Source organism: Thermobia domestica, chromosome 3 (assembly GCF_964235325.1).
Source record: "Thermobia domestica chromosome 3, izTheDome1.hap1.1, whole genome shotgun sequence".
NCBI lineage: Eukaryota > Metazoa > Arthropoda > Insecta > Zygentoma > Lepismatidae > Thermobia > Thermobia domestica.
Window position 1 is genome coordinate 196,462,781 of NC_137456.1, and position 25,996 is coordinate 196,488,776.

Here is a 25,996-nt window from a genome sequence, read left to right on the forward strand (position 1 = left end):
GACGTTAAGCTACAGAACGATTTTCCATTCTGCCTTTTTCTTTCCCCAATTTTAATTTGCTTTGTCGTTAGTGGGTCATTCTCAAGACTTACGGTTTCGGGCCCCGTATTACTGTTTCTAAAGCAGTACTCCAGGGGTTTCTGCGCAAAGAAAGACGACTCGAGCTGGAGTTCAAGTAATTATAAGTAAATAAATGCTTGTTTTTGATTTTCAGTTTCATATTTTGAGAGTATATTTACTTAAATAATTATTATAATTAAATGTATTCGTTACGTAATAACATCCTCCTTGATTCGTCTTTACAATTTGCAGACTAAATTGTTAAAGAAAATTGCTATTTATAGGTTGGCGTGACTAGGACATTGTGGGGACGATCATAGTTCTTTACTTTCGAAAATTGCGAGAATTCCAGGCACAGACTATATTCCAGAAATTGACGGTTGGGCAAAGTATAGTCACTATTAAATACTCGTATGCCGAATGCAAATGGCACTAAAATAGTTATGCGTAAATTGAGGTAAATTTATCACAAGGGTTAATATATTTTTCCTTTCTTGCCAACGCTCTAACATCCACGTCAGGAGACGCCACTGGTATGAAAGATAGTAAGAGAAGTATGCAGCTCTCACATTTCGATCTTGATTTCCATTCTTTGCTTATATTTATGTAAATAAATGTTTAGCCCACAACTACTGGAATACTCTGTTATTGTCAATGGTCATTTCATGACAGAAAAGAACAGTAAAAAGTCAAAATATTAAATTATAAGCATCCTGTGTTTGTATGCTGAAGTGCTGTACAGGGTTGGCTATTATAAACATCGAGAATTCATAGAATAGCGTGAAATAACCTGATTTCACGTAGAACTATCGTACCAAATATACTTTTAATAAGAATATAATCAGCACATTTCATTATGATGTGTAATGTAAACAAAATATTACGTTCTGAGACAATTAAACAAATGAAAGTAGCTGAGGTGAATACAACTGTGGACGACTTATGAGTAACAGTGAACCTTTCTTTATCATCTAGCTTTTGAACTTGAGTAAAGTCATTATTCAGCAGCAGCGTAGCTAGGAGAAAACATAGGCGAGTTGTTCCGTTATGTCTAAAAGCTCATAACTTACGCACATATAAAACAAGTTACGTTTGTCTGCTATTCAAATCCGTATTTCTTGATATACACTGACGGAAATGGAAATCCCAACACCAAGAAGGAGTTATACTAGGTAAATGAAACTTACACAGAATAATCATGTACATATGTTATTACATTGATTCAAGTTACAAGGTCATAACTCCAAGGACGCGCGTGCACTGCCACGTAAATGCGGAATGGGTGGAGCTATTAGACATGTGCCACGCTGGTGAGAAGCAGTAGTGTCATTGTGCCAGACTTCGGTAACGCGTGCTACAAGTGTACAAACTGCTTCGAAGACAACAACGAACTGTTTATCAGTAGTTCACGCAGTTCGAACGAGACCGCGTGGTAGGGCTGCGAGAGGGTGGATTTTCATTTCGAGACATCACAGCAAGAATCGGTCGAGATGTCTCCTCGGTATATAACTGTTGGCAGCAATAGTCCCGGGAAGGCACTACTACCAGAAGAGCGAGTTCCGGGCTTTCCCGATCCACCGGAGAAACAGAGGATTTGCGTATTCGCAGGATAGCCCTGGCAGATCGGAGGGCGTCTGCAGCCGAAATTCGAGCTGCAGTGACACCTGGCGTCAGTACAAGAACTGTTGTGAATCGTCTATTGGAGTGTGGGCTCCGTTCTAGACGTCCTGTGGAGTGTTTGCTGCTTACTTCTACCCATCGTCAAAACTATATACATAGTGTCGCGAGAGAGTCCATTGGAGGGCAGAATGGAACTCTGTGGTATTTACGGACGAAAGCCGTTTCTGCCTCGGTACCAGTGATGGACGTATATGAGACAGGAGGCGGCCTGATGAACGTTTGTTGCCAAGCTGCGTTAGTTGTCGTCATACTGGTCCGATCCCGGGCATTATGGTATGGGGAGGGATTTCGGATGACCACAGGACCCCACTAGTAATTACTCCTAACACCATGACAGCACACGTCTACATTACAATGGTGATCGAACCCGCTGTTCTCCCGTTCATGAACGCTATGGGAGGTGTCCTGTTTCAACAAGACAACGCTCGTCCCCATACCACAGCTGCAACTTTACGTGCTCTTCATGGTGTTAACGTGTTACCTTGGCCGGCAAGATCTCCATATTTATACCCAATAGAACATGTGTAAGACATGATTGGACGACGCCTCCGGACCCATCCTCAACCAGCAATGACCATCGCCGATCTGACCTTACAGGTGGAGCAGGCGTGGAACGCAATCCCGCAAGATAACATCCGACACCTCTACGATCGATTGCCTGCTCGTGTGGACGCCTGCATTCAACGAGGCGGTGACTACACTGGATTCTAAAGACAATATCGTCCACTTTCGTCTGAGGGTGCACCTGCATTCTGCAAGGTCTGTACTTCAAACTTGAATCAATGTAATAACACGTGTACATGATTATTGTGTGTAAGTTTCATTCACCTAGCATAACTCCTTGGTGTTGAGATTTCAATTTCCGTCAGTGTATGTAGGGAAGACATCGTAAGGTATTCAGATTTTATAATTAGCTTTTTACTATGTCCTGTTTTATTGCTATTTTCGCCAAAACAGCTCAAACGACTCTTACAAAGTCGTGTGTACACAGAGTGTCTATAGGTCACGAAAATCAAGAAAGTCAAGAAAAGTCAGCAAATCGAACATTAGGACAAGAATGTCAAGAAAAGGCACGGTAGGTCAATAATTTTTGTTTTATATCCCAATGATGATATACAGGTACGTGGTGAGGGATATTACAATCTGCTGTACAGTATGGCAACAAGATTCATTCACAAAAATGTCATGAATGGAATAAACAACGCCAGAAAGTTCACTACCATTGAATTGACATATTTGTCCAATATCAAGGGGGCTCAGCATGTAGATGTTGGTTTTGGTGCTTCTGCTTCTCGCAAAGGCCTGGAGATTCTGTCATTTAAGAACCAGTGCAAAGAATTTTTGATCAGTCTGTTCAAGAAACTGGTTGAAAAGTACCCATTCGCCTGCAGAATTGTTAAAGTGCCCTCTTGTCTTTCACCAGAAGTAATTGCGAATAGCTCATTACGAGTGCCTGGTATAATCCTTGCCCTTGAAGAGTTTGTGTCTAAGGAGCATTTATCTCCATTGATGGCCGATTATTGAAACGGGACTACCTTCAACTTTGCGATTCCTCGTGCTTTAAGGTAGTAGTTAAACCATTTGATTGGAAGACAGACAAACTGGATGTGTTTCTTTCCAACGTTCTCCGTGACGTAGGTGTGAATAGTGTTTCGACAACTAAGTTCTTTCACCAGCTTCTGACCTTGTTCTACGGCAATGCTGCTATGGATAGAGATTCCTCAGTTAATAAAGAGTGTTTGGTTTAAAAGAAAAAAAATGACAGAAGAGTCGCTTTATCAGTGTACGGAGCAGTTACAGCTGCAGGAATGATTTCTAACGTTGAGATAACAGAAGCAATGATTTTGGTGGTAAGAAACTCGTCATCTACAAGACAGGAAGCTATAAAGAGTAAGAAGCGCAAAGAGCAGAAAGTGGCTAAGAGTAAGAGAAAGGCTGCACAAAAATTTTGTTGTAGATGAAGAAGAAGAAAACTTATGCAGCAACCACATGAAGAAGTTGGTTCTTTGGACAGAGGAATTAAAAGTCTTAAAAAAAAAAAAAAAAAAAAAAAAAAAAGTAGTATTTGTTACTGCTTACATTTTTTCTTAGTAATGTGTATTTTTCATTACTTGAAAAGCTGTTTATGAGATGAATGAAAATGCAAGTACAAATGTGCAAATTACCATTTGTGTTGTGGTGACTGACTTTTTTGTCACGGTAGTGAGTGTTTGTATTTATTAGAATGTCATAAATCTCGGTCATTTGGTAGTAGTGTATTCACAGAGAAAGTATATTAATTATAACACAGCAATAAATAAAGCCAAAACCATACCCCATTCAGGATGAAAGTTCAAGTGTATTCTATGAGGTAACACTGAGATGATAAGATGAGGTAAATTAGATGTGCATTTTTTATTAATTACAAGTTGTTAAGACGAAAGTGTAAAATAACTTTAGCTTTCATCTTAGCCGGCCATTGGCAAGGGCTTTAAAAAAATAAATCTAAAATACTGTAGTACTTGGTCAAGAAAATTTGTAAAATCGTCCAGAAAAGGTCAAGAAATTTGGTTTCTCAAAACTTGTAGACACCCTGGTACAGCGAGTCGGTGCATAACTGCTGTGCAAAAGAGCTTGTTTGTTTATATATATATATATATTCATATTCATATTTTTTTTAACCAATCAACGCTGGGTATTTCATAAGCTAGCAGTTTATATTGTTAAAAGTTTGTTTTTATTGAATTAAATATTGGTAGTTGAAAATATAGCTGTCTCACTCCTCATTTCTTACTTTGATCAGAAAGTACGTCCTTCCTGGATACTTTTCGGCAGAGAAAATACCACGATACTTTAGAAACTTCATTCTCTCTACATTTTGCAATCAATCAATATCAAGAACTTTGAGTCGTGTAAATATGTACTACCGATTTTTTTTAAGAACGCATGTTTGTAGAAGAATCGTATTCAACTCATTCCTTCGGTTTCCTGGGTGCTATTAATTTTGAAAGACGTAAGAATTATTTAAATATGATGAAATATCAGCATTAGTCGTAGTTTAAAAAGAATAATGAAATTGCTTTCGTGGCTAAAGGTAAATTAAAATAGTTTTTTGGGTCCTGATTTAGATATAGAATTAACAAAACAGTCATTCATTGTATTGTTTTTAGAGATTTATCATTTTAAATTTATTTCTACACACCAGTGTTTATGGTTTTGTTTTCACTGCTAATATATTAATTGTAGCAGGACTTCTAAAGCATTATTTTAATATACAGCATATATATGTAATGTTACAGAAAATAAAGTACAAACATCTTTAACTACTTTATCGAAGAAAATATTGTTTTAAGGGTCTTACCTTAAAAATGAAAAAAATATACTCGCCATATGCCCAGCAAAATATGTTAATCTACGTCAGATCTTCAAAATTAATTTTACTTTCTTTTGTGTTATGTTCTGTTTACTGTGTCTTGAAGCTTATAGTCCTGCAAGTAAATGTGATTTGATTTCATTTCCTGTAATCTTCAACCATTTTAAACATGTACGGGGGCATGGTGCTCTGGTAGAGTGCTTACTTCTGGTGCATCGGGTCCCTGGTTCGATCCTCGGACAGTAAGTTTGTGGTGGACATCATGGCTATGGATTTTCTGGAGTATTCCCGTTTCATCCCACATCCTCATTCCACCAATTCATCCATCGGCGCAAATCTGCGTTCAACATGGGGGGAGGGGACGTGTAAGACCGTTTCCATATTTTTTAAGCGATGTTCAAAATATTTATGAAGTTGAAACACAGTGCTGTGGAGGATGAGGGGAGCAGAGTTGTCTTCAACATTGGGAGGCGGGCAAATTTGAGTCTTATTCTGGGTGGGAAGATGAGACTCATATTACGGTAGATGAATCTGATTTCTGAGGTGAACCTGTTGTATATTATGCAGCAAGGGACATCAATTTCATGTCACTTTCCTTTGTGGCAGTCGGACACAAATCATCACATTTTTCCTCAAGAACACATTTCAAATCGGATTATCGGAAGGATCAGTCCCCCAGTTCCAAGATTGGGGAACATGTCCCCCTCATTCCCCCGGGATTTGCGCCAGTGCCTTCATCATCCATTTGCCTTAATCAGCTGTCTCCCTTAGCTTGAAGGGCATAATATAAGACGCTAAACTGAACGATTTCATTTCATTTTGAACACATATACCAGAAAACAGCATAGTGCTTTCTGATATTACTTCTTACACCTGCTGATTTCTATGGGTTTTGTGTTTGCTCGAAAGAAGGTAACGAAATATGGTCATGTCGTGGGGATACTCGAATTAGCAGTGAAAGAAGTAACGAAGCATGTGAAACAGGCGCTGTCATCGTGATACATTCGTAGGTATGACATTCCACTGCTGCCATATCTCTGTTTTTCTAATCGTTCTAGATTTGAAATATAAATCACCTATCAAATTTACGACTAAAATTACGTGTTTTTAGTATAGTAGTGTTTTGTTCGTACATTGTGCAGGCAACCAACTTACAGTATACATTCAGTAACATTATCGTTCAATTTCCAACCATGTCTGTGACGAAAATACGAAGAAAATGAGTCAAACTCACAGGAATTCGTAGGGATCTAGTTTTATTTTATTATTTAACCTCTGGAAAGCATCTAGGTTTCTGTGACCAGAAATGTATCTATTTATTACAAACTACGATTGTGTATTGTATTAAAAAGGTGTAAAGATCATAATGAAACACAGTGTTCCTATTACTTTGGCCACATAGAGTATATAGTGTAGTAATATGAAAAAATATGTTGATATTCTCTTGGTTACTTTTTTCCTTTATTTTATTAGGTGTGGAAGATGGTCAGACTGTTCGCATGCCAGTGGGGAAAAAAGAAATCTTTATAACATTCCGCGTAGAAAACTCGAATTATTTTCGAAGGGACGGAGCAGATATTCATACAGATGCTACTGTCTCATTGTCTCAAGCAATATTGGGAGGAACAATTAGAATCGAAGGAATATATGAGGATTTACATGTACAGGTAATTGTCTCAAAACAAGATTTTGCAGATATATACTAGAAGTAAGTAGCTTTTAATGACGTATTCACCACCTTTCTTAAATTAAAACACCCCGAAATGTCTTAAGAACTCAAAAATTTAAACAGAGGAATTGCGATGTTCGTCTAAAAATTATTTTCCGAAATTTTCTTACGAATTTTCTCGTATTATCTGGACAGATAAGAGTGTAACACAACGGACAATCCTTGAACAATATATGCAAATCGTATTGTTATATTCTGTGTATCTTGAACTGAATAAAAAGTGACTGTGATCAAACTTGCACTTGTACAAAGGATATTCATCTGAAAAGGAAACTATTATTAAACCAACAAAACATTACATTTTACTATTGCATACAGGCAACGTTGAATAATGAAGGATAGTATATTTGACTTCTTATAAGATAAAATAGTGCACTTCAGAATTTCTCTAATATTTATAACTGAACGAACATGAATATGCAACTCAAATAACAGAGTGACTAAAGCGCATCAACAAATGAAAGATTGACCTCGGATGTCAAGAAATATTCCATAACTTACGAATCACAAATCATGTTTTTGATTGAATGTACATTTTTTGTAGTAGTTCTTAAAAGCCAAAATCCTGAAAGAGTAAATTAGGAATGTTGAAATTATAGCATTGTATTATTTCCTGTACTATATTTAGTGTTCAACAGAACTGCTAATGATAGTATCCCGTTTTGCCTAAGTTCCTCTCTCTAAATTCAATGGTCAACTTTTAGTTCTGATAAAGAAGAATTCAAATGGATTCCTTTCAATAAGCAGCGAACTCCTGGAAATAACTTCAGCTCCTTAATTTTATAATTTGGAACTTGACAGCCTGGATGATAACAGAATGTTCCCTGAATGTTCTTGATCCTAGTGGAAGTATTTCTCCTCGTCAATCTCATATAGAACTCATGAAATCTGCAGATTGCTTTGTTAGCTCCGGTTGTTAATAATATATCCTTAAAATATTTCGTGTAACCCAAATCTTACCTTTCAATATTCTTAAGAGATTTGAAACTTTTTGAAGTCAGTGTGTAATACTTTACCAGATGGGGAAAGAAATCCATATATCTTCGATGGTTGAACTACAAGCATAGGTGTTAGTTTTCAAATTTAATCTGGGCCGCGGTGGCTCAGTGGTAGAGCGTTCACCTCTGGTGCTTGGGATCCCGGGTTGGATCCCAGCCGCCGCCAAGTGAACTTTGTGGTGGACAAACACCGTGTGTGTGGGTTTTCTCGGGGTTCTCCCACTTTCTTCATTCCACTATTTCATTCATTACTCATCATCTCCGTCTCCTTTAGCCTAACTGGCATAACCGCGGGACGTAAAACTCAGATTTCATTTCATTTCATTTTCAAATTTAATCTTTCTATTTTACCACTATTTCCAAGTAGTATTTATTTTTCGTTTTTAATTTTATGATGGATCCACATTGTTTCGATAGCTCATTTTCCTGTGAAAAAAAGTGTGCTGAAAGATTTCACGAAAAGATGTTTCTAAACGTAGCCTTAAATATGAGTGAGGTAATTTTTGGTGCATAAAATAGTTACAAGCGTTCGGTTTTCTTCGAATGTAACTCAGTAACCCGTTCAATCTATATGTAGTATACGGTACAAAATTAATAAATAATATGTTACTTATAATACCATATCATAATAAATAATATGTCACTTATAATACCATAATATCTTAGCTCTTTCCATTTCGGGAAATAATTATATAATTATACTATTTACTATAACTTTCATTTATTTAAACATTCCTTTACGGTACTAATTAACTATCACTGTAATAAATTAGTTCTATAACCCCATACAGTAACACCAATTCAAGTTGATTCACCTAACCCTTCAGAAGTCGCGTCCTTGTTTCATACCTGAGAGGTCGCGCACGGTCTTTCGAACCGTGCTGTTAAAACTAAACTTAAATGAAAAATAATTATTCAAAATACGATTTATATTACCTTATCATTGTCTTTTAATGCATTCGAAGTTTATTAAAAGCTTTATTTTGCTTTCATATAAGAAAGAAACGCAGTAATTACAGTTTCCAATAACATGTGAAGAAAACCACCCGTATTTTCTGATTTGTAGTATGGAATACAGAAATGAAATTCAGTACTTATGAAACGTTTGTATGCAAGTATTGTATTAATTTTCGTTATCATGCTGAACACGGGAATCACCAATATTATCAATATTAATTAGTATACATTTCAAAATACACACACTTAAAATTGATTAGGTTATTTGAAAAGAAAGTCAATAGTATAATGATTACTTATTACTATTACCTCAATACACAAACAACAACTAAAGGGAAATGACAAGTCGCGGTGCCTCAGTGGTAGAGTATTCAGCTCTGTCAAGTGGGGCCCCTTGTACGATCCCAGCTCCTGGCAAAAGGGCTCCGTGGTGGGAAAGGGGTGGAAAAATAGCGTGTGCATGCGTTTTCAGTTTTCACGTTTCCTCCCACTTCCGTCATTCCACCATTATCATTCATCTCATCATTACCACCTTCCTAAGTCTCGGTTCATAATTGTAACATGTTAAACTCACAAAAATAAATAAATAAATAAATAATAGAAACTGATAGTAAGTAGAAAAAACAGTTAGTAGTAATGAATATATATACACTACATTTTGATCACAACATAACATCTTGATTTTGGTTTTATTTCACTAGTGGTCAGTTTCAACTTTAGAATCAAGATTTTCAGACCTTATACACGTTAACAATGATTATTTCAGGCGTTGGCATGGCGGATATAAATCCCCAGGAGCAGCGAAATTTACCCGAGACATGTTTACGATCGGATTGAAAGTGGGTTTTCAATACTTTTGTAGTGCTACTTTCAGCCCTAATTTAGTAAGTCACTACCTGAGTAAATATTTTGAAAATACAATTGCACGTGGAGGTTTTTTTGCTTTCTACAGATATAGTTCTTACTCTGATGACAATTTATCTTCGATTTCCCGTTTTTCTTGCAGTTACGATGGTACCACTTTCCGGGAGCATTTCTGCCGTTTGTGGGTGGTAGAGCAGTGTTAATTACTGAATAATAATAATATCCTTGTAATAGGCCCCACTTCTCTATAACTTACAGAAAAACCAGAATTTTATTCACTTCAAGCCGCGTAATTACTGCATGAAATTCATTTGTCAACGCTATCTAGCTGGCTTCTGTTCTCTTTCCTTCTTTGCCACCCATGTATTATACAGGGTGCGGCACATAAAACCGGCCCGTAAAGTGAACACATAAAATGAAATGTAATGTATTGAATATGATTAACTACAACACATAAATGAAATGTAATGTATTGAATATGACTACTCACCTTCACAGCAGGTGCTGAAAGTGTCCTCCGCCCACTTCAACACACATGTGAGCACGATTGAGGAGATTCATATATACCCTTGTCAGTTCTTGTGTTGTAATGCTATTGGTGACATCCTGGATCTTGGTCTTCAGTTCTTCAATTGTGTGTGGATTTGTTTCGTATACTCTTCCCTTTAACAGTCCCCATAAGTAAAAGTCACACGTGGACAAGTCTGGTGACCGAGGAGGCCACAAGTCTTTGCTGATTGTCCTCTCTGGTGTAAACATCTCAAGCACAAGGGACAATGATGCAGCTGATGTGTGGCATGTTGCACCGTCCCCTTAAAACACGTCTGCAACTTCTCTCACTCGCATGAACCTGTTAACTCAATCTCCTGGTTGACTTTCGAGGACTTCTTGTCATTATCTCCTCCACCTGCATCTTTAATTCAGGTGTGCAGACAGATGGTCGTCTGTTCCTGGGAGCATTTTGAACCGATCCTGTACGCCGCCATTTTTCAGTCAATTCCTGAATGGTGCCTTTTGCTGGCACAGAACGTCCTGGAAATTTCTCCCGAAACAAATTCTTTGTTTTCACAAAAGATCCAGTGAGAATGAACCCTTCAACAATGGCAACACGCTCGGGTATCGAATACGGCATTATCACACACTGACACTCACCCGGTTTAACACAACGAGGCCTTTTTCTCAACTGGTTTCGACAAGTTTCACTGGCTGCGGCTGCACGTGACTGCTGCAGGTCATGTAAGTCGACACGCCATCTCTTGGTAGGAAGGTAGATTATTTAAGTGTTGCCAAAAACACAATATACCAGAATATTACGACGGGCCGGTTTTACGTGCCGCACCCTGTATTAATTCACCATTCAGAAATTCCACTCAATTCACAAAGAAGGCAGAAACACACTAAAATAAACGTACAAAATTACAAAAGATTGTTACAAAACAGTATTATTTTTACGTAATGCGAGAGGTCGCGCACGGTCGAAAAGACCAGTTAGTAAACAAAAGCTTTGTTACAAAGAACTTATTACAAGTAAATGAAAGCAATAAATTCATGTATGTAGGGGACGAGTTCACATGAAGGTATGGAGGGAAAGGTAGCTAGGTGCAGTGACTTGTAATCTATGCAAGATAATTCTTCAGCACGGTCTTTAAGACCGTGATGCGACCTCTGAAGAGTTAAACAACACAACAATAATATCACTAATCAAAATAATCTGAATTGCACAGGAACCTCTTCGATGTAAGCGAATAACTTAACTAACAAGCTCTATTTTGTAATAACCAATCTAGGCACACCTTCCGGTACACCCACTATGTTACTACTTATCTCATCTAAATAAATGAGAGCAACGGGCGATGTGTACATACCATAGAGTCTTACCCATTCTAGCTACATAACTTACCATTACACTCAAATCCACCTCCATTTAACCCCTTTGGGATCCTATGGTACAATTTGTACCATACGCGTTTTTCATGGTACATTGCGTTATTTCTCTTATATTTGAGCTTTTTCGTCCGTTTTTTTTTTTTTTCAAGTCTAGAGGCCTTGTAGAAGACATTACGTATGGTTTCAGACCGTCCTGCGTCCAGACATAGGAGGTGATGACGTCATAAGTCAAAAATTTATTTTCTCATTTTCTAAGCCTATGTTCAATATTTTTTGGCGGGCTTATTTTTCTACGTAGAAGATTGAAATTTTGCACAAACATTCAGTCCACCGAATAGTATTTACCAGATTTTTTATTCCGATGTCAGTGCTAAAACAGGGGGGAACCAGAGGGGCAAAGGGGTAAAAAGAAAAGGGATTTTTTACCCCTAAAATCCCGTTTTTCGTAATTTTCCCGCCTTACATACATGATAGGACCACGTGAGTCATACCGCCTGAAAGGCAGTTTCATTCTGAAGAGAACGACGGTCGAATTATTATGCTAGGGTAATTAGGGATGTCTCAGGGAATTTTTAAAAAATATACTTCTATATAGGGAAAAATGGGGCATTGTCGGTATATATATTTTTGGCGGGCTTATTTTTGAACGTAGAAGATTGAAATTTTGCACAAACATTCAGTTCACCGAGTAGTATTTACCAGAAGTTTTTTCCGATTTCTGCGTAAAAACAGGGTGGGTCCAGAGGGGCAAAAGTTGAAAAAAGGGAAATTTTGCCCCAAAAAATCCCTTTTTTCAGGAATTTCCCGCCTTAGATACATGATGGAGACATGTGAATGGTACCGCCTGAAAGACAGTTCTATTCTGAAGAGAATGATTGGCGAATTATAGTCCTAGGGTAATTAGGGATGTTTCAGGATTTTTTTCCCTGATATCATAGTGTTTTATGGTCATTTGGGGCATTGTGGGAATTTTTGGTACTAATTCTCTCGCCCTTACTATTCAAGATAGAAACTTGAAATTTGGCACACACATTCAGTATACCAAGTACTATTTATCAGATTTTTTTAGATGGCTACGATCACACAGGGGGGGTCCAGGGGGGGCCAAAGTTCGAGAAAAAAATTTTCCCTCCGAAATTTTCACTTTGACATTTTTTCCCGCTTCTGGTATATGGTATGGGCATGCAAGTGATACCATTTGAAAGCCAGCTTTATTCTGAAGAGAACGAGGTATGGACCATGATCCTAGGATAAATAGTGACGATGCAGTAGCTGCGTGACTGAAAGTCTAAAAAATAGCCCAAAATGCCAGGATTTTAAAAGGGTTAAACAATTTCACATTAAAGTCCATATTAAGCACCTTATTGTAATCCATCTCCTCTTACCGATAGGCTGCACCTTGATCTGAAGTCCTTCCTAATTAGGACACTGAAGGTCTAAAGGTCTTTTTTTTAAAAAAAAAAATCGTAAAGTTGGGGAATTGTGTCAATTTAGCATATTTCACTACCCAATATTTCCAATGGGCCTGGATAAAAAAATCTGAAATTTTGGGAATAGTTAGTCCTTTAGTATACCATAACACACAACAAAGCGCATTTTGTGCTTTTGAGCAGAAGGAGTCAAAGTATTAAGTAATGACGTCATACTCTAGGAGGTGTTTTGTTCACAAAATCTAGTAGAAATTTGTCAGTGTTTACAGCGAATAAGTATTCACTGACTTGAGAATGTAGATCAAAAGAAAGGAGAACAGCCTCCTGCATGAGTTGACAGTTAAAACAAGAATAAACATGATTGAGTATCACTGATGTAGCAAGCAGCAAGAGCAAGGAATATTAACTTATGTCCCCTGATTACATGCACTCACAAATTCAGACCTCTACGTAAGTTGTTTCCTCTTCACAAACATGTTTTCAATGTCCAAAAAAAATTTTATGAACAAAACACCTCCTAGAGTATGACGTCATTACTTAATGCTCTAAAGCACAAAATTCGCTTTGTTGTGTGTTACGGTATACTAAAGGACTAACTATTTACAAAATTTCAGATTTTTCTATCCAGGCGCATTCGAGACATTGGACAGTAAAATATGCTAAATTGACATAATTCCCCAACTTTACGATTTTTTTTTCAGGTCTTTGGGAGCAGCTACAGGTCTGTAAATTTTTGTGTATTAACTTATGTCCCCGGACTACATGCACTCACAAATTCAGACCTCTACGCCAGTTGTTTCCTCTTCCCAAACATGTTTTCAATGTCCAAAAATATTGCTACTATAGACCCTGATTTCACCCCCTTCAAGTGGTTTTAGGCAAAATTGTTACGAGATCAAAGTTTTAGTTCTGCACGAGTTGGAGACGTCCAGCAATTTTCAGTTTGTTAGGACAAATACATGCTGAGATATTCAAAACAACGTAAACGCGTGAAATCGAAAAAACGCAAAATGGCGCCAGCCCCTGTGTCGCCATGGGATGTTGTAAAAAATAATTAATTGTGGTTTTGAAGTACCCTAAATAGGATAAACATTCATGAAAAAATTAGATTTTTTTGGAGATGGTCGAGCGGCACATGCTTAATCACTTAGAATGGATTGACTCAATATAATCAGTTTCATGTTTTCCAATGCCGTGTTATTTATTATTATTATTATTATTATTATGCTTTATATACAGTAGAACCCCCGTAATCCGTCACCTTTGGAACTAGGGGTTAGGTCAGAATGCAAAAAAGGTCGGATTATCAAAAAATACATGAAAATACCAAAAACCAACGAACAGTAAGCACTAAAAACTGCACAGTACGGACAGAAAACACTCACAACAAAAGAAACTATACAAAAGATGACGGAGCACTAAAGCGAGCAAACGGTAACAGCAAGTAAATAACAATGCCGCGACGGCAGTAAACGACAATGGGCCTCGTGAGTAACCGACGAGTCGGGACATGTTCGGCTCGAGCACGGTCAGATCAACCGGAATGGCGGACGAGAGGGTTGTATTGTATTTCGTTGTTGATCATCAATTTTATGTAATTTTCAAAATCAACTTCTTTTATTTGAATGTTGTAAACTCATACAACATTAAAATAGTAATACTAAATTTAAACAATGTGTTCTGAAATTTTTAGAAACAAATGATTGAGTGTAGCATAAACACGTTTTCCGTGGAACTTAGGATAATTCACTTCGTTCAGAGTCAGATATAACAGTTGAAATTTCTACTATAATTTTTAATATAGATGTTAATTTTATGTCCCACCGGAGGTATCATACATCAAACACTGCAAAAGTAACAAAATTTCAAATTTTAAAGTCTGAAAAATTGTACGAAAAACTGCGTACTTTAGCTATAGCAACTATAGTATCATATGGAATTATAAGAAATATCAACTTTGATATTTCACCCCTTCATTACAACCTCAGCCCTGGAAAGTCCAATTTATTAAATTTCTATACTAAATTTAGCGAATAATTTTCACATATTAGGATTCAATTAGACTTTTCCCGTGTGGACTTCGTGGTGGACAAACACCGTGCTCGTGGGTTTTCTCGGGTTCTTCCGTTTCCTCCCACTTTTTCATTCCACCATTTCACTCATCTCTCATCATCACCATCTCCTTTAGCCTAACCGGCATAACCGTGGGACGTAAAACTTACAGATTTCATTTTCATTTTTTCAATTAGACTTTTCATACTAACATAACAGGCAAAATTAAAGAAGAAAAAATGTGGAAGAAAATTATGTTTGTTATAATGTTTCTGAATAGCCCAGTTCTAAGATATTCAAGTTTACGGTGACGTTTATAAAAGTCACTTATTGGCACACACTGCTCAACAAAAATGACCGTCACTCACAAACTGATGCGAATAAAACTGCCAATGTATATAAGTAATAGTATTTAAAAAAATCATATAAAAATGGTGAAGCAACTCTCATTGATGCCAAGTAACTTCATGTAGATTGATAGATTTGTAAAGCATTTATTCGTTTCGTAGAGGTTAAGAACTTCCTAGCGTACAAAATTTGGCTGCAAAATATTGTTCGTTGTGGGGCAAACAAATCTATTGATGCTTTAAATACATTCATTTTTTTTTTCAAGTACAAATAAATCTATTAAGTTCCACGTGGGTAACTGGAGTAAGAAAAAAATGAGTGGTTAATTGGAATACCTATATTGAACGCTTTATTTTCCCATGTGGGTATCTTGCGAATGTTACCAATGCTCACAAAATATTCATTCATAATCTATATTATTATTATTATTATTATTATTATTATTATTATTATTATTATTATTATTATTATTATTATTATTATTATTATAGCAGCTAATAATTCTTGAATAACTCTCCAAAGTTTCTTACTGTCTTATTGCTGTATGTTTTTTGTGATAATACTCACTCTTATAGTGAAGTAGATATGAACCAAATAGTGTGAAAATATTTCATGACTGGCAACAAGCGGGAAGTTTTTCAGGATAAAAGTACATTTATAGGAAATCTGAAAAACACCGGGACACAAGCTGATAGTGACGTCACAAACATGGCTGACCATCTAAAACTTTAAATTGTCATAACTCAGAAACTACTGACCCTATGGGCTTGATTCATACTCCGTTGGAACCGGAATCACACGCTCTACAAATCGTTATATCAGAGTCATATTCGTAAAATCATATCTTCATGGAAAAATTTGAATATTTTCATTTTTTACATCCACTTGAGTTCATATTTTTGCATTTCAATACACAACGGGCTCGCATTGATGGGAACACCCATTGCATTTATTTTAGCTTACAAAGCAATCTTTCTAACAAAACCAAATAGATTATTGTGACTTTATTAATTCCTGACATATTAATATTTTAGAACATATTTGACATAAAAATAAGGTGAAAGCCCTGAATGTGCAGAAATTTCAAATATTTCAAATCTGCATAATGCAGACACTATCGAACCGACATACTTGACCCATGCACCGTTGGATCCGGAATCTCAAGCACTACAAATCATTATACCAAAGTTGAATTTGTAAAATAATATCTTCATGGAGAAATTTGAATATTTTCATTTTTGCATCCTTTTAGTTCACATTTTTGCATTTCATCACAGAACGGACTCACAAAACAGAATCTCAAAAATCTTCAATTACGATCACTTTAAAAAACAACAAAAATATGAACAAAAAACGTAAAAAAACAAAAATAAAATGTGAACGTATGGCATAGAAACTAGTGCGTAAATCATGAATCAACTTGTGCTGGGTAGCCACAAAACGTGAATGCCATCCAACCGAATCAGGACAAGAGCGCAGCATGAGAGTTCAAGCGGTAGCGAGAGGGTTCATCCGTAGGGAGCAGGCGCGTCAGCAGCGGTCGGTATACCAAGGCTCATAGCGAGTCACTTTTTTAACTAAAAGTCACTTTTTTTTAATGGTCACTTCAAGTTACTTTTTTGGTCACTAAAAGTTACTTGTTGGGGGGGGGGAAAGTCATTTTTTCGTGTGATTTGTGTTTTGTATTGGCAGTTTTCTAAGAAAAATATTACAATAATAAATAGAAAAAGGCTGAAACTTGTTACTTAATACTCTTCTGAAAACATCAGTGCTTGCTGCCATGTGCAGCTGTGCAGCCCCATGTGAATCAACTCAGCTTTACTCTTACTTGAGACTTTGTTCTTTCTAAAGCACAGTGGTTGATTGATGGGTGCTTAAGCTCTCAAGATGGAACTGCATTTTTAGCTAATATTTGTAATTTATTTTAAAAGTTCATAATAAGGGTACAAACATAATCCACATTATTCGTTTTGATCTTATTGTGTTAAAGGAGAATGACATAACCTGTTTACAGATTATTTTCTTGTATGTGGAATGTTGGTAGAAGCCATATCTATGTTAACCGATCTTGTGGTACCAAGACAGACTTTGTAACAGACCAATTGTATAGTGGCGGACATAAGTAATTGATCAGGTGATGGCGACTACTTTGAAACAAATGCAGAGTAAGAGATTTAAATTTGTCATATCTGTAGTTTCGTGGGAAGAAAAAAACAAACTTGTGAACCAAAGGTATAAGAAGAACCCAAGTTATTAATATAAACTATGCCGAAGATTATTGACTTATATCATCATAAAATAAATACAAAAGACGTTTTGAAACGAAGAAATATAAAATGCAACTTCGCAAGCGGAATCAAAGAAACCTAACGTAACTAGACTAAAGATGAATCATTTACCGCATAGTGATCATGGTTCAGTAGGCAAGACACTCGACCAGTAATTGGAGGTTCATGGATCGAATCCTTTTTTTTTTTTTTTTTTTTTTTTTTTTTTTTTTTTTTTTTTTTTTTTAACTTTAGCAGTTTTGATGGCGATTGATCGGTGATAACATACGTTTTATCATATTCAGATATTTGAATACTCTGATGTTTCAATACTTCAACTATCGAATCTTCAGGAATAATAATAATTATCTCGTAGAGAATTAAAAATTAGGAACTTATTATGGCTCAGGTCATACCATTACAAGCAGAAACGTAACATTTCGCATAATATATTTCGGTTTTGTTTAATGTTGCCCACGAGAAGAATTTTTCATCTCGTTTCTAAAACAAAACAAACAAAATTGGGACGACAAGTAACATTTTACATTCGAGACGGGACAAAGCTAACACAAATTATCGTCTCGTTTCGGAGATGAGAATCGAGACGAGGTGAAAAGTATCGTAAACATTTCTCGTCGTATCTCGATTCTCGAAATAGTGTATGTCCACTTTTTAAGTAACAATTGCTCTGTAGCCTGAATCTTATATGCTATTTTGTTTGTTTCTATTTCAGAGCTCGTTGAATTATGGTCTGTGTAGGTATTTTTGTAGCAAAGCTTTTATAATTATATTTACATGTCCTAAAAGTTAATTTATTATATGGCTGCTGTTCAGTGATATTCAGTTGTTTTTATTACAGCTATTTTCCTTAAAACACACACGAGAATACTTTCTACATGAAACTATAGTGGAACGGTTTCGTTCAAAATTTGGGTAGTTGCAGAGGTACAATCCGCGGCAAAAAACCTGCAACATGAGGATGTAAGTTTATTGTGAAACTACGCCTAACAGCACAGGGAATGTCTAAGTGGAACGAATCACGCCAGGATAAACCTCGACCTCCTCCCGTGCACACTTATTTTGGAGCAAAAGACTTCGGCATTTCACAATAAACTTATATGCTCATGTTGCAGGTTTTTTGCCGCGGATTGTACAAACCACCCTCCCTGAAATCCCTACTTTTAAGTAAGTTTTGCCAAATTTTAGGGCAACTTTAAAACTTTTAATACTAGTATTATTTACTAATACTGAAGTGTTGTGAATTTAATGGTTAATCTGTTCCACCCAGCTCCCTCCAAGTGGGCATTATGCCGGACAAACGCCGTGCGTGTAAGTTCTCACCGAGTTCCGCTACTTCCCACTTTCTTAATTCCAATATTTTTTTTCATTCTCATTATCAATGTATACTGTAGCTTAGCCGGCATAACCATTACTTAAAAACAAATTTTCTTAGAGCTCTTGTGAGTTCAGTAGCCCCATTTTCTACATGTAATTTGCCTGGAAACTGTTCTTTTAATATTTAGCTAGTTGTAGGGACGTATGCACAGGGTATGTCCTGATAGTGCGTACACTTCTCTCCGATGCCGACTATTTTGTAACTTTTGGCTAACGCTAGAGACGATTCTACAGATCTTAATACAATATGTCCTCATACTTTGTCTTCTATATTATTATAATTATAATTATAATAATAATAATAATAATAATAATAATAATAATAATAATAATAATAATAATTATTATTATTATTATTATTATTATTATTATTATTATTATTATTATTATTATTATTATTATTATGATAGATTTGAGACCTCAATATTACGTCCCATTCCAATGCAAATAAACATATTGAAGGAAAAGAAATTGGTTTGGAGCCTTTGAAAGGATTAGTGTCCGGCAGGAAAAGACGACAAAAAGGGTGTCAGCTCCTGAAAAATATGAAAATCGAAACTTCGGGTGTCTTGAGAGAAACTAAGTAGGATTTGTCTTCATCACGATACATAGTAACGCCATTTCCTAGGGTAAAAGATTTTGGATTATGTATGTGTTATATTGATAATTTAACAAAACATACATACAAATATAAAGAAAAATAATTCCTATTTACAGATTTTGATTGAACGTGTTGGGAATGGCAAACGAAATTATTGTTTCTAGTAAGCGTGAAAAACTTAGAAACAATGCCACAATGAAACACTAACGTTTCAGACACATTTATGACTCATACTAGGCCCTAAGGATGACCCTTATGTATTCGTGAATTTTTTTTGCTAAACACGCTAAGTTTTCAGACAGTATGAATCAAGATTGCAGACTGTGACGTCATGTTGTTAGTATTTCCCCTGTAAAGGAAGTAGTTTCAACTTGTGAGAACGAGAGGAATTGACTCTTACATGTGGTTATACATCAGAATTATCAACATTGTAAATGATAATTTTTTAATTTCCTCAGAGGGAATCGAACCCTGGACCCCTAAATTACAAAACGAATGCTCAAGCCACTACACTTAAGACTGCTCTGTTGTTAAGAGTTAAGAAACACTCGTGTATGTAGGAAATTGTACACGTTTATGATTCCAATATTTTATTAACGATGAAACACTGATTTCGGTCATGATAAAATACTATAATCCAGAGAATTCAAATTTAAAATTTAAAAAAGACATACAAACACGCAAGAACATGAAGGAGAAAATGCTCTTAAAAGTAATTCGAATTCTTAATTTGAACCTGGTGTCTCAAACCGCTTCTTTTCCGATCCACCAAAATATCTCCATAACTTACCTCTATTATACTCGGTTATTCTCGTTTTATAGTTATTTCTAGTAACATTTAACGACAGGGACACGAACACATACATCGAGGACATTTAATATTTCAAATGCTCTCCCACCAGGAATCGAAACTGAGACCCCACCTACTGAACTATCTGATGGATACCTGGTTCGTTCCTAAGGCAAGTAAGCTTGAGACGGACAACATCATGCTCTTGGGTTTTCTCGGGTCACTTCCACTTTCTCATTCCATCAATTCGTCCATCATAATTCACTTTCTTTAATCATAGTCTTCCTCAACCTAAAAGGCATAACCGTAGGACATAAAACGTCAAGATTTCATTTTCAAGCTGTTAACCCAAACCAATCCGAACCGAAAAACAGTTGTATTAACGTGTTTTCACAAAAAAGTATATAGAGAAAGAAACATGGGGAATCATAATTCCATTGAAAAGTGAAACAGCAGACTCATAATACCCTAACCTAAAACGAATCCATTACATATCGTTTGGAACTTTTCCAAAAATATGTACGGATATTCTGAAAAGTGGCAATAGTGTCTATCTCCAAGCAAAATTTAAGCAAATTACGGTTCGTTTTCTTAAATAAACGGACACATTCTGTTTCAAGCTTAAACCGAAACCAGACCAGTTAACCGGTTGTTGAAACACGTCTATTACCTAGATTGTAGTTGATGTTACTGTTGTCTCGTGAAATCAACTGTCATTATGTACGAGTGGTTGAAAATTGGAGATAAAACTCCTATAGTCCGCTCTTTCCGCCTCTATATATATGTATCCAAGGGGTACTATAGGGGCTATACCCCCCTTGACGCTCAGGTATACCCTGGATAAAATGGGCTTTAATCCTGCTGTACATTGGATAAAGTGGCAAACTATGGTTTAGCCCCGTTCCTTGGTCATATCCTGGATCCGCCACTGTATATATATATATATAGGGTGTTCCAAAACAACACCGACGTTTGGGAGGTGATTCCTGACACTAATATAAGACAATAAAGACCAACCTGGGGGCACAAATGTTTCCTTTCGGATTACAGGCTGCTGAAAACATAAAAGTATGAACTTTAAAAGGTCCATAGCTCCAAAACTATGGAACACGTTTCAGACACATTTACAGGTGTCCCCAGAAAACCAACGAGCACGATGTGCATCTCAAGCTTACTTGCCTTGGGAACGAACCAGGAACCTCGCCCATCATATAGTTTAGTGGGCGGGGTCCCAGTTTCGGTCCCAGATGGGAGAGCCTTTGAAATATTAAATGTCCTCGATGTATCTGTTCGTGTCCCTGTCGTTTAATGTTACTAAAAATACTATAAAATGAGAATAACAGTGAATAAGAGATAAGAGAGACAAGTTACGGAGATGCTTTCGGTGAATCAGAAAAAACTGGTCTGTGGGACAAGTTTCCAGTTAAGGGTTCGAATTAGTCTTAAGAGTACTTTCTCTTTCATGTTCTTGCGTGCTTGTATGTCTTTCTTTCTTTACTTTTAGTTTGAATTCTCTGGATTATAGTATTTTATCATGAACGAAATCAGTGTTTCATCGTTAATAAAATACTGAAATCGTAAACGAGTGCAATTTGCTATATACACGAGTGTTTCTTGACTCTTACATAACAGAGCAGTCTTAATGTAGTAGCTTGAGCATTCGTTTCGTAATTTAGGGGTCCACGGTTGAATTCCTTCTGAGGAGATTAAGAATTTTCTTCATTTACAATGTTGATATTTCTGATGTATAATAACATGAAAAATATTCATTTCTCCCATCCTTACAACTACTTTCTTCACAGGAAAAACATTAACAACATGACGTCACAGTCTACAATCTTGATTCGTACTGTCTGAAAACTTAGCGTGTTTAGCAAACAATTCATGAATACAAAACGGTCATCCTTAGAGCCTAGTATAAGTCATAAATGTGTCTTAAACGTTATTGTTTCATTGTGGAATTGTTTCTAAAGTTCTTCCACTACTACTAGAAATAATATTTTCCTTTGCCATTTCCAACACATTCCATATATCCGTTCAACCAAAATTTGTAAATAGGAACTATTCTTTTTTTATATTTGTATGTATATTTTTGTTAAAATATCAATATAACGCGTAAATAATCCAAAATCTTTTACCCAAGGAAAGGGCGTTACTATGTATCGTGATGAAGACAGGTCCTACTTAGTTTCTGTTAAGGGATCGGAAGGTTCGATTTTCATATTGTCCAGGAGCTGACACCTCTTCCATCTAAAGTATCTTTTATAAGGCAATTCATCCTTATAGAGGATCTAAAATTTTTCTTTTCATTTTTCTTAACTTCAGTATGCTTATTGGGATTGGAACATGATGTAATATTGAGGTCTCAAATATTCAGTAATAATAATAAGAAGAAGAATATAGAAGGCAAATTCCGTATGAGGAGAGATTGTATTAAAATCTGTAAAATTGCCCCCTAACGTTAGGCAAAAGTTACAAAATAGTCGGGATTGACAGAAGAGTCAGGGCCATCAGGAGATACCCTCTGCATATTTCTCTACAACTAGCTAAATGCTAAACGAAAAGTTTCCAGGCAAATTCATGTAGAACGTATGGCTACTGAACTTACAAGAGCCCTAAGAAAATTGTTTTAAGTAATGGTTATGCCGGCTAAGCTACTGTACACGTCGATGATGAGAATGAAAGAAATATCGGAATAAACAACGTGTGAGGAAGCGGAACCCGCAGAAAACCTACACACACGGCGTTTGTCCAACAGAATGCCCACTGGGCGGGAGCTGGGTGGAATAAAGTGAACCATTAATTCGCAAACTTCAGTAGTAATAATAAGAAGAAGAAGAAAAAGAAGAAAAGTATTAAGAGTTTTAAAGTTGTCCTAAAAATTTGATAAAGCGTACTTAAAAGTAGGGATTTCGGGAATGGGGTTCCGTACCTCTGCAACCACCCAAATTATAAACGAAAGCATTCCACTGAAGTTCCATGAAGAAAGTATTCTACTGTATGTTTGAAGGAAAATAACTGTAATAAAAATAACTGAATAATCGTTGAAGAGTAAGGCATATAATAAACTAACTTGTAGGATATACAAAAGTGATTATAAAAGCTTTGCTACAAAAATACCTGCACAGACCATATTTCAGTGAGCTCTGAAATACAAACTAATAAAATAGCGTATAAGATTCATTCTACGAGCAATTGTTACTTAAAGAGTAGACATACACTATTTCGAGAATCGAGATGAGACTAGAAATGTTTACGATACTTTTCGCCTCGTCTCGATTCTCATCTCCAAAGCGAGACAATAATTTGAGTTAGCCTTGTCCGTCTCGAATGTAAAATGTCAATTCTCATTCCGATTTTGTTTGTTTTGTTTTAGAATCGAGATGAGAAATTCCTCTTCTCATGGGTAAGATTAAAGAAAACCGAAATATTTTTGGCTAATGTCACGTTTCTGCTTGTAATTGTATGACCTGAGCGATAATAATTTTTAATCTTCTACGAGATAATAATAATAATAATAATAATAGTTTATTATTACTACTATTAGTAGTCCTGAACTTTTGATATTTGAAGTATTGGAACATCCGAGTATTCAAATATCTAAATATAATAAAACGTATGTCATCGCCAATCAATCGCCATCAAAAATCCTAAAGTAAAAAAAGATTTTCCCGACGTGAATTCAATCCAAGAACCTCCAGATTACTGGTCGAACGCTTTTCTCACTGAACCATGATCACTACGCGTTAACCGATTCGTCTTTAGCCTGGTTACGTTAGGTTTCTTGGCCTCCGGTTGCGAAGTTATGTTATATTTTTCGTTTTAAAACGTCTTTTGTATTTATTTTATGATGATATAAGTCAATAATATTCGGCATAGTTTATATTAATAACGTGAGTTGTTCTTAAACCTTTGGTTCACAAGTTTGTTTCTTCTCCACACGGAACTATAGATGTGACATATTTAATTCTCATATACTCTGCATTTGTTTCAAAGTAGTCGCCATTACCTGATCAATGACTTGTATGCCACGATACAAAACAAAATTTTATTACCAGTTAATGATAATCCAGATACTATGTATTAATTACGTTATTTTAATTCTGTATTATTGGACAACGAAAATATAGAAATTTGGCCTTACCCCATCCAGATCAAAGTTGATTACAAAATCGTGCAAAGTATGTAACTAATGATGAACATCTAAACATAAGTAGTCCATTTCTTATTAGCTGACAAACTTAAGATAATTTTTAATCTTAACATACATATTTGAAACATAAAAACATTTCATATTTCATCTATGATCCAACCGGCCTTGTTTTGCTTGAAAAAAAAAAAAAAATGTAAAATTCAATTTATGCCCAAGTTTGTCATCAAGGTTTAAAGCTACTTACTGATGAGATTTTGGTCAGTTTTTCATGTGCTTTTTGTCACTTTTCAACCATTTAGAAAAGACCAGACCACTATGAGCCCTGCTATACGCATAAACGAGAACAGTGGAAAAACACTTTATATCTCATAAAATGCATGGTATGTGTGTTGCAGAGCTGTGGGGAAGATACTAAATGCCATCTAAAAAAAAAAAAAAAGGTACTCAATTATGTTAGATTCGATTAGATATGGGTAGATGTTCCTCTTATTTTCTGTAAGTTTCAATTCGTTTTCACACTTACGATAAAATGGAAGCCTGTTTTAAGTAGACCATGTCTTTCCCATAATCTTAACTCACACTCTTTATTTTTGCATAAATCGATAAAACTCAAATACAGTTTGTCATAATCGTGTCCTTTACGCACCATTTTTACACTGCATTTCCCATAAATCATAACAAGTGTACCTCGCTGCTAAATAGTTCCTGCCATCTCCCATATGTGGTGCCGTTTACATCAAGAACAACTAACAACAAGTACTTTCTTAGCTTCAACTATCCCCTCATTTGACTTCCACTCACTCTTCCTCATAAACCAAAATTAATTATCCAATTTATGTGGTAAATTTTCTAAAATTGGTCCGGCGATACAGCAGTTGTGGCGACGTATTGTGAATAGGTCTTCTCGGGCTAGCAGCCAGGTAATACTGTTATATCTTTCGACGTTTCGAGGGCTGACATCGTCCTCATCTTCAAGCGAATATGATGGTGCAATAGAGTGTATGGAATATACAGATGGTGATCAGAAAAATGGAAACACCTGAACGAAATTGCAACTTACCAGATTAATATGGTGTCGGGCCACCTTTCGCCTTCAGAACAGCCTTGATGCGACGTGGGATGGAGGCATAGAGGTCGTGAATGGTAGCAAGTGGAATTTTACACCATTCCTCGTGCAGGGCATCGGCCAGTTCTGTGAGAGAGGATGGAGGTGGAAATCGTCGCCGGAGTCATGTTTCCAAGACGGACCACAGATGTTCAATTATGTTGAGATCTGGGGACTGGGCGGGCCAGGGAAGGTGTTGAACTTCATCCCGATGTTCCTCAAACCACGTTGCAACAACGCCAGCTGTGTGAATGGGTGCATTATCATCCTGGAAGATGGCGTCATTGTCCGGGAACAACATCCGGACCATAGGATGCAAGTGGTCTCC

At 36.3% G+C, this 25,996-nt stretch overlaps 1 protein-coding gene across 2 annotated transcripts in view; it reads left to right on the plus strand.

The window, feature by feature from the left end:
• The window catches only part of LOC145680918 (dnaJ homolog l(2)tid, mitochondrial), a 226,478-nt gene that overhangs the window by 130,590 nt on the left and 69,892 nt on the right, over positions 1–25,996 (plus strand). For both annotated transcript variants that reach the window (XM_081752079.1, XM_081752080.1), the window contains exon 6: positions 6,566–6,759. In XM_081752079.1, the coding sequence (XP_081608205.1) occupies positions 6,566–6,759 (194 nt within the window). The remainder of the gene's footprint in view (positions 1–6,565; positions 6,760–25,996) is intronic.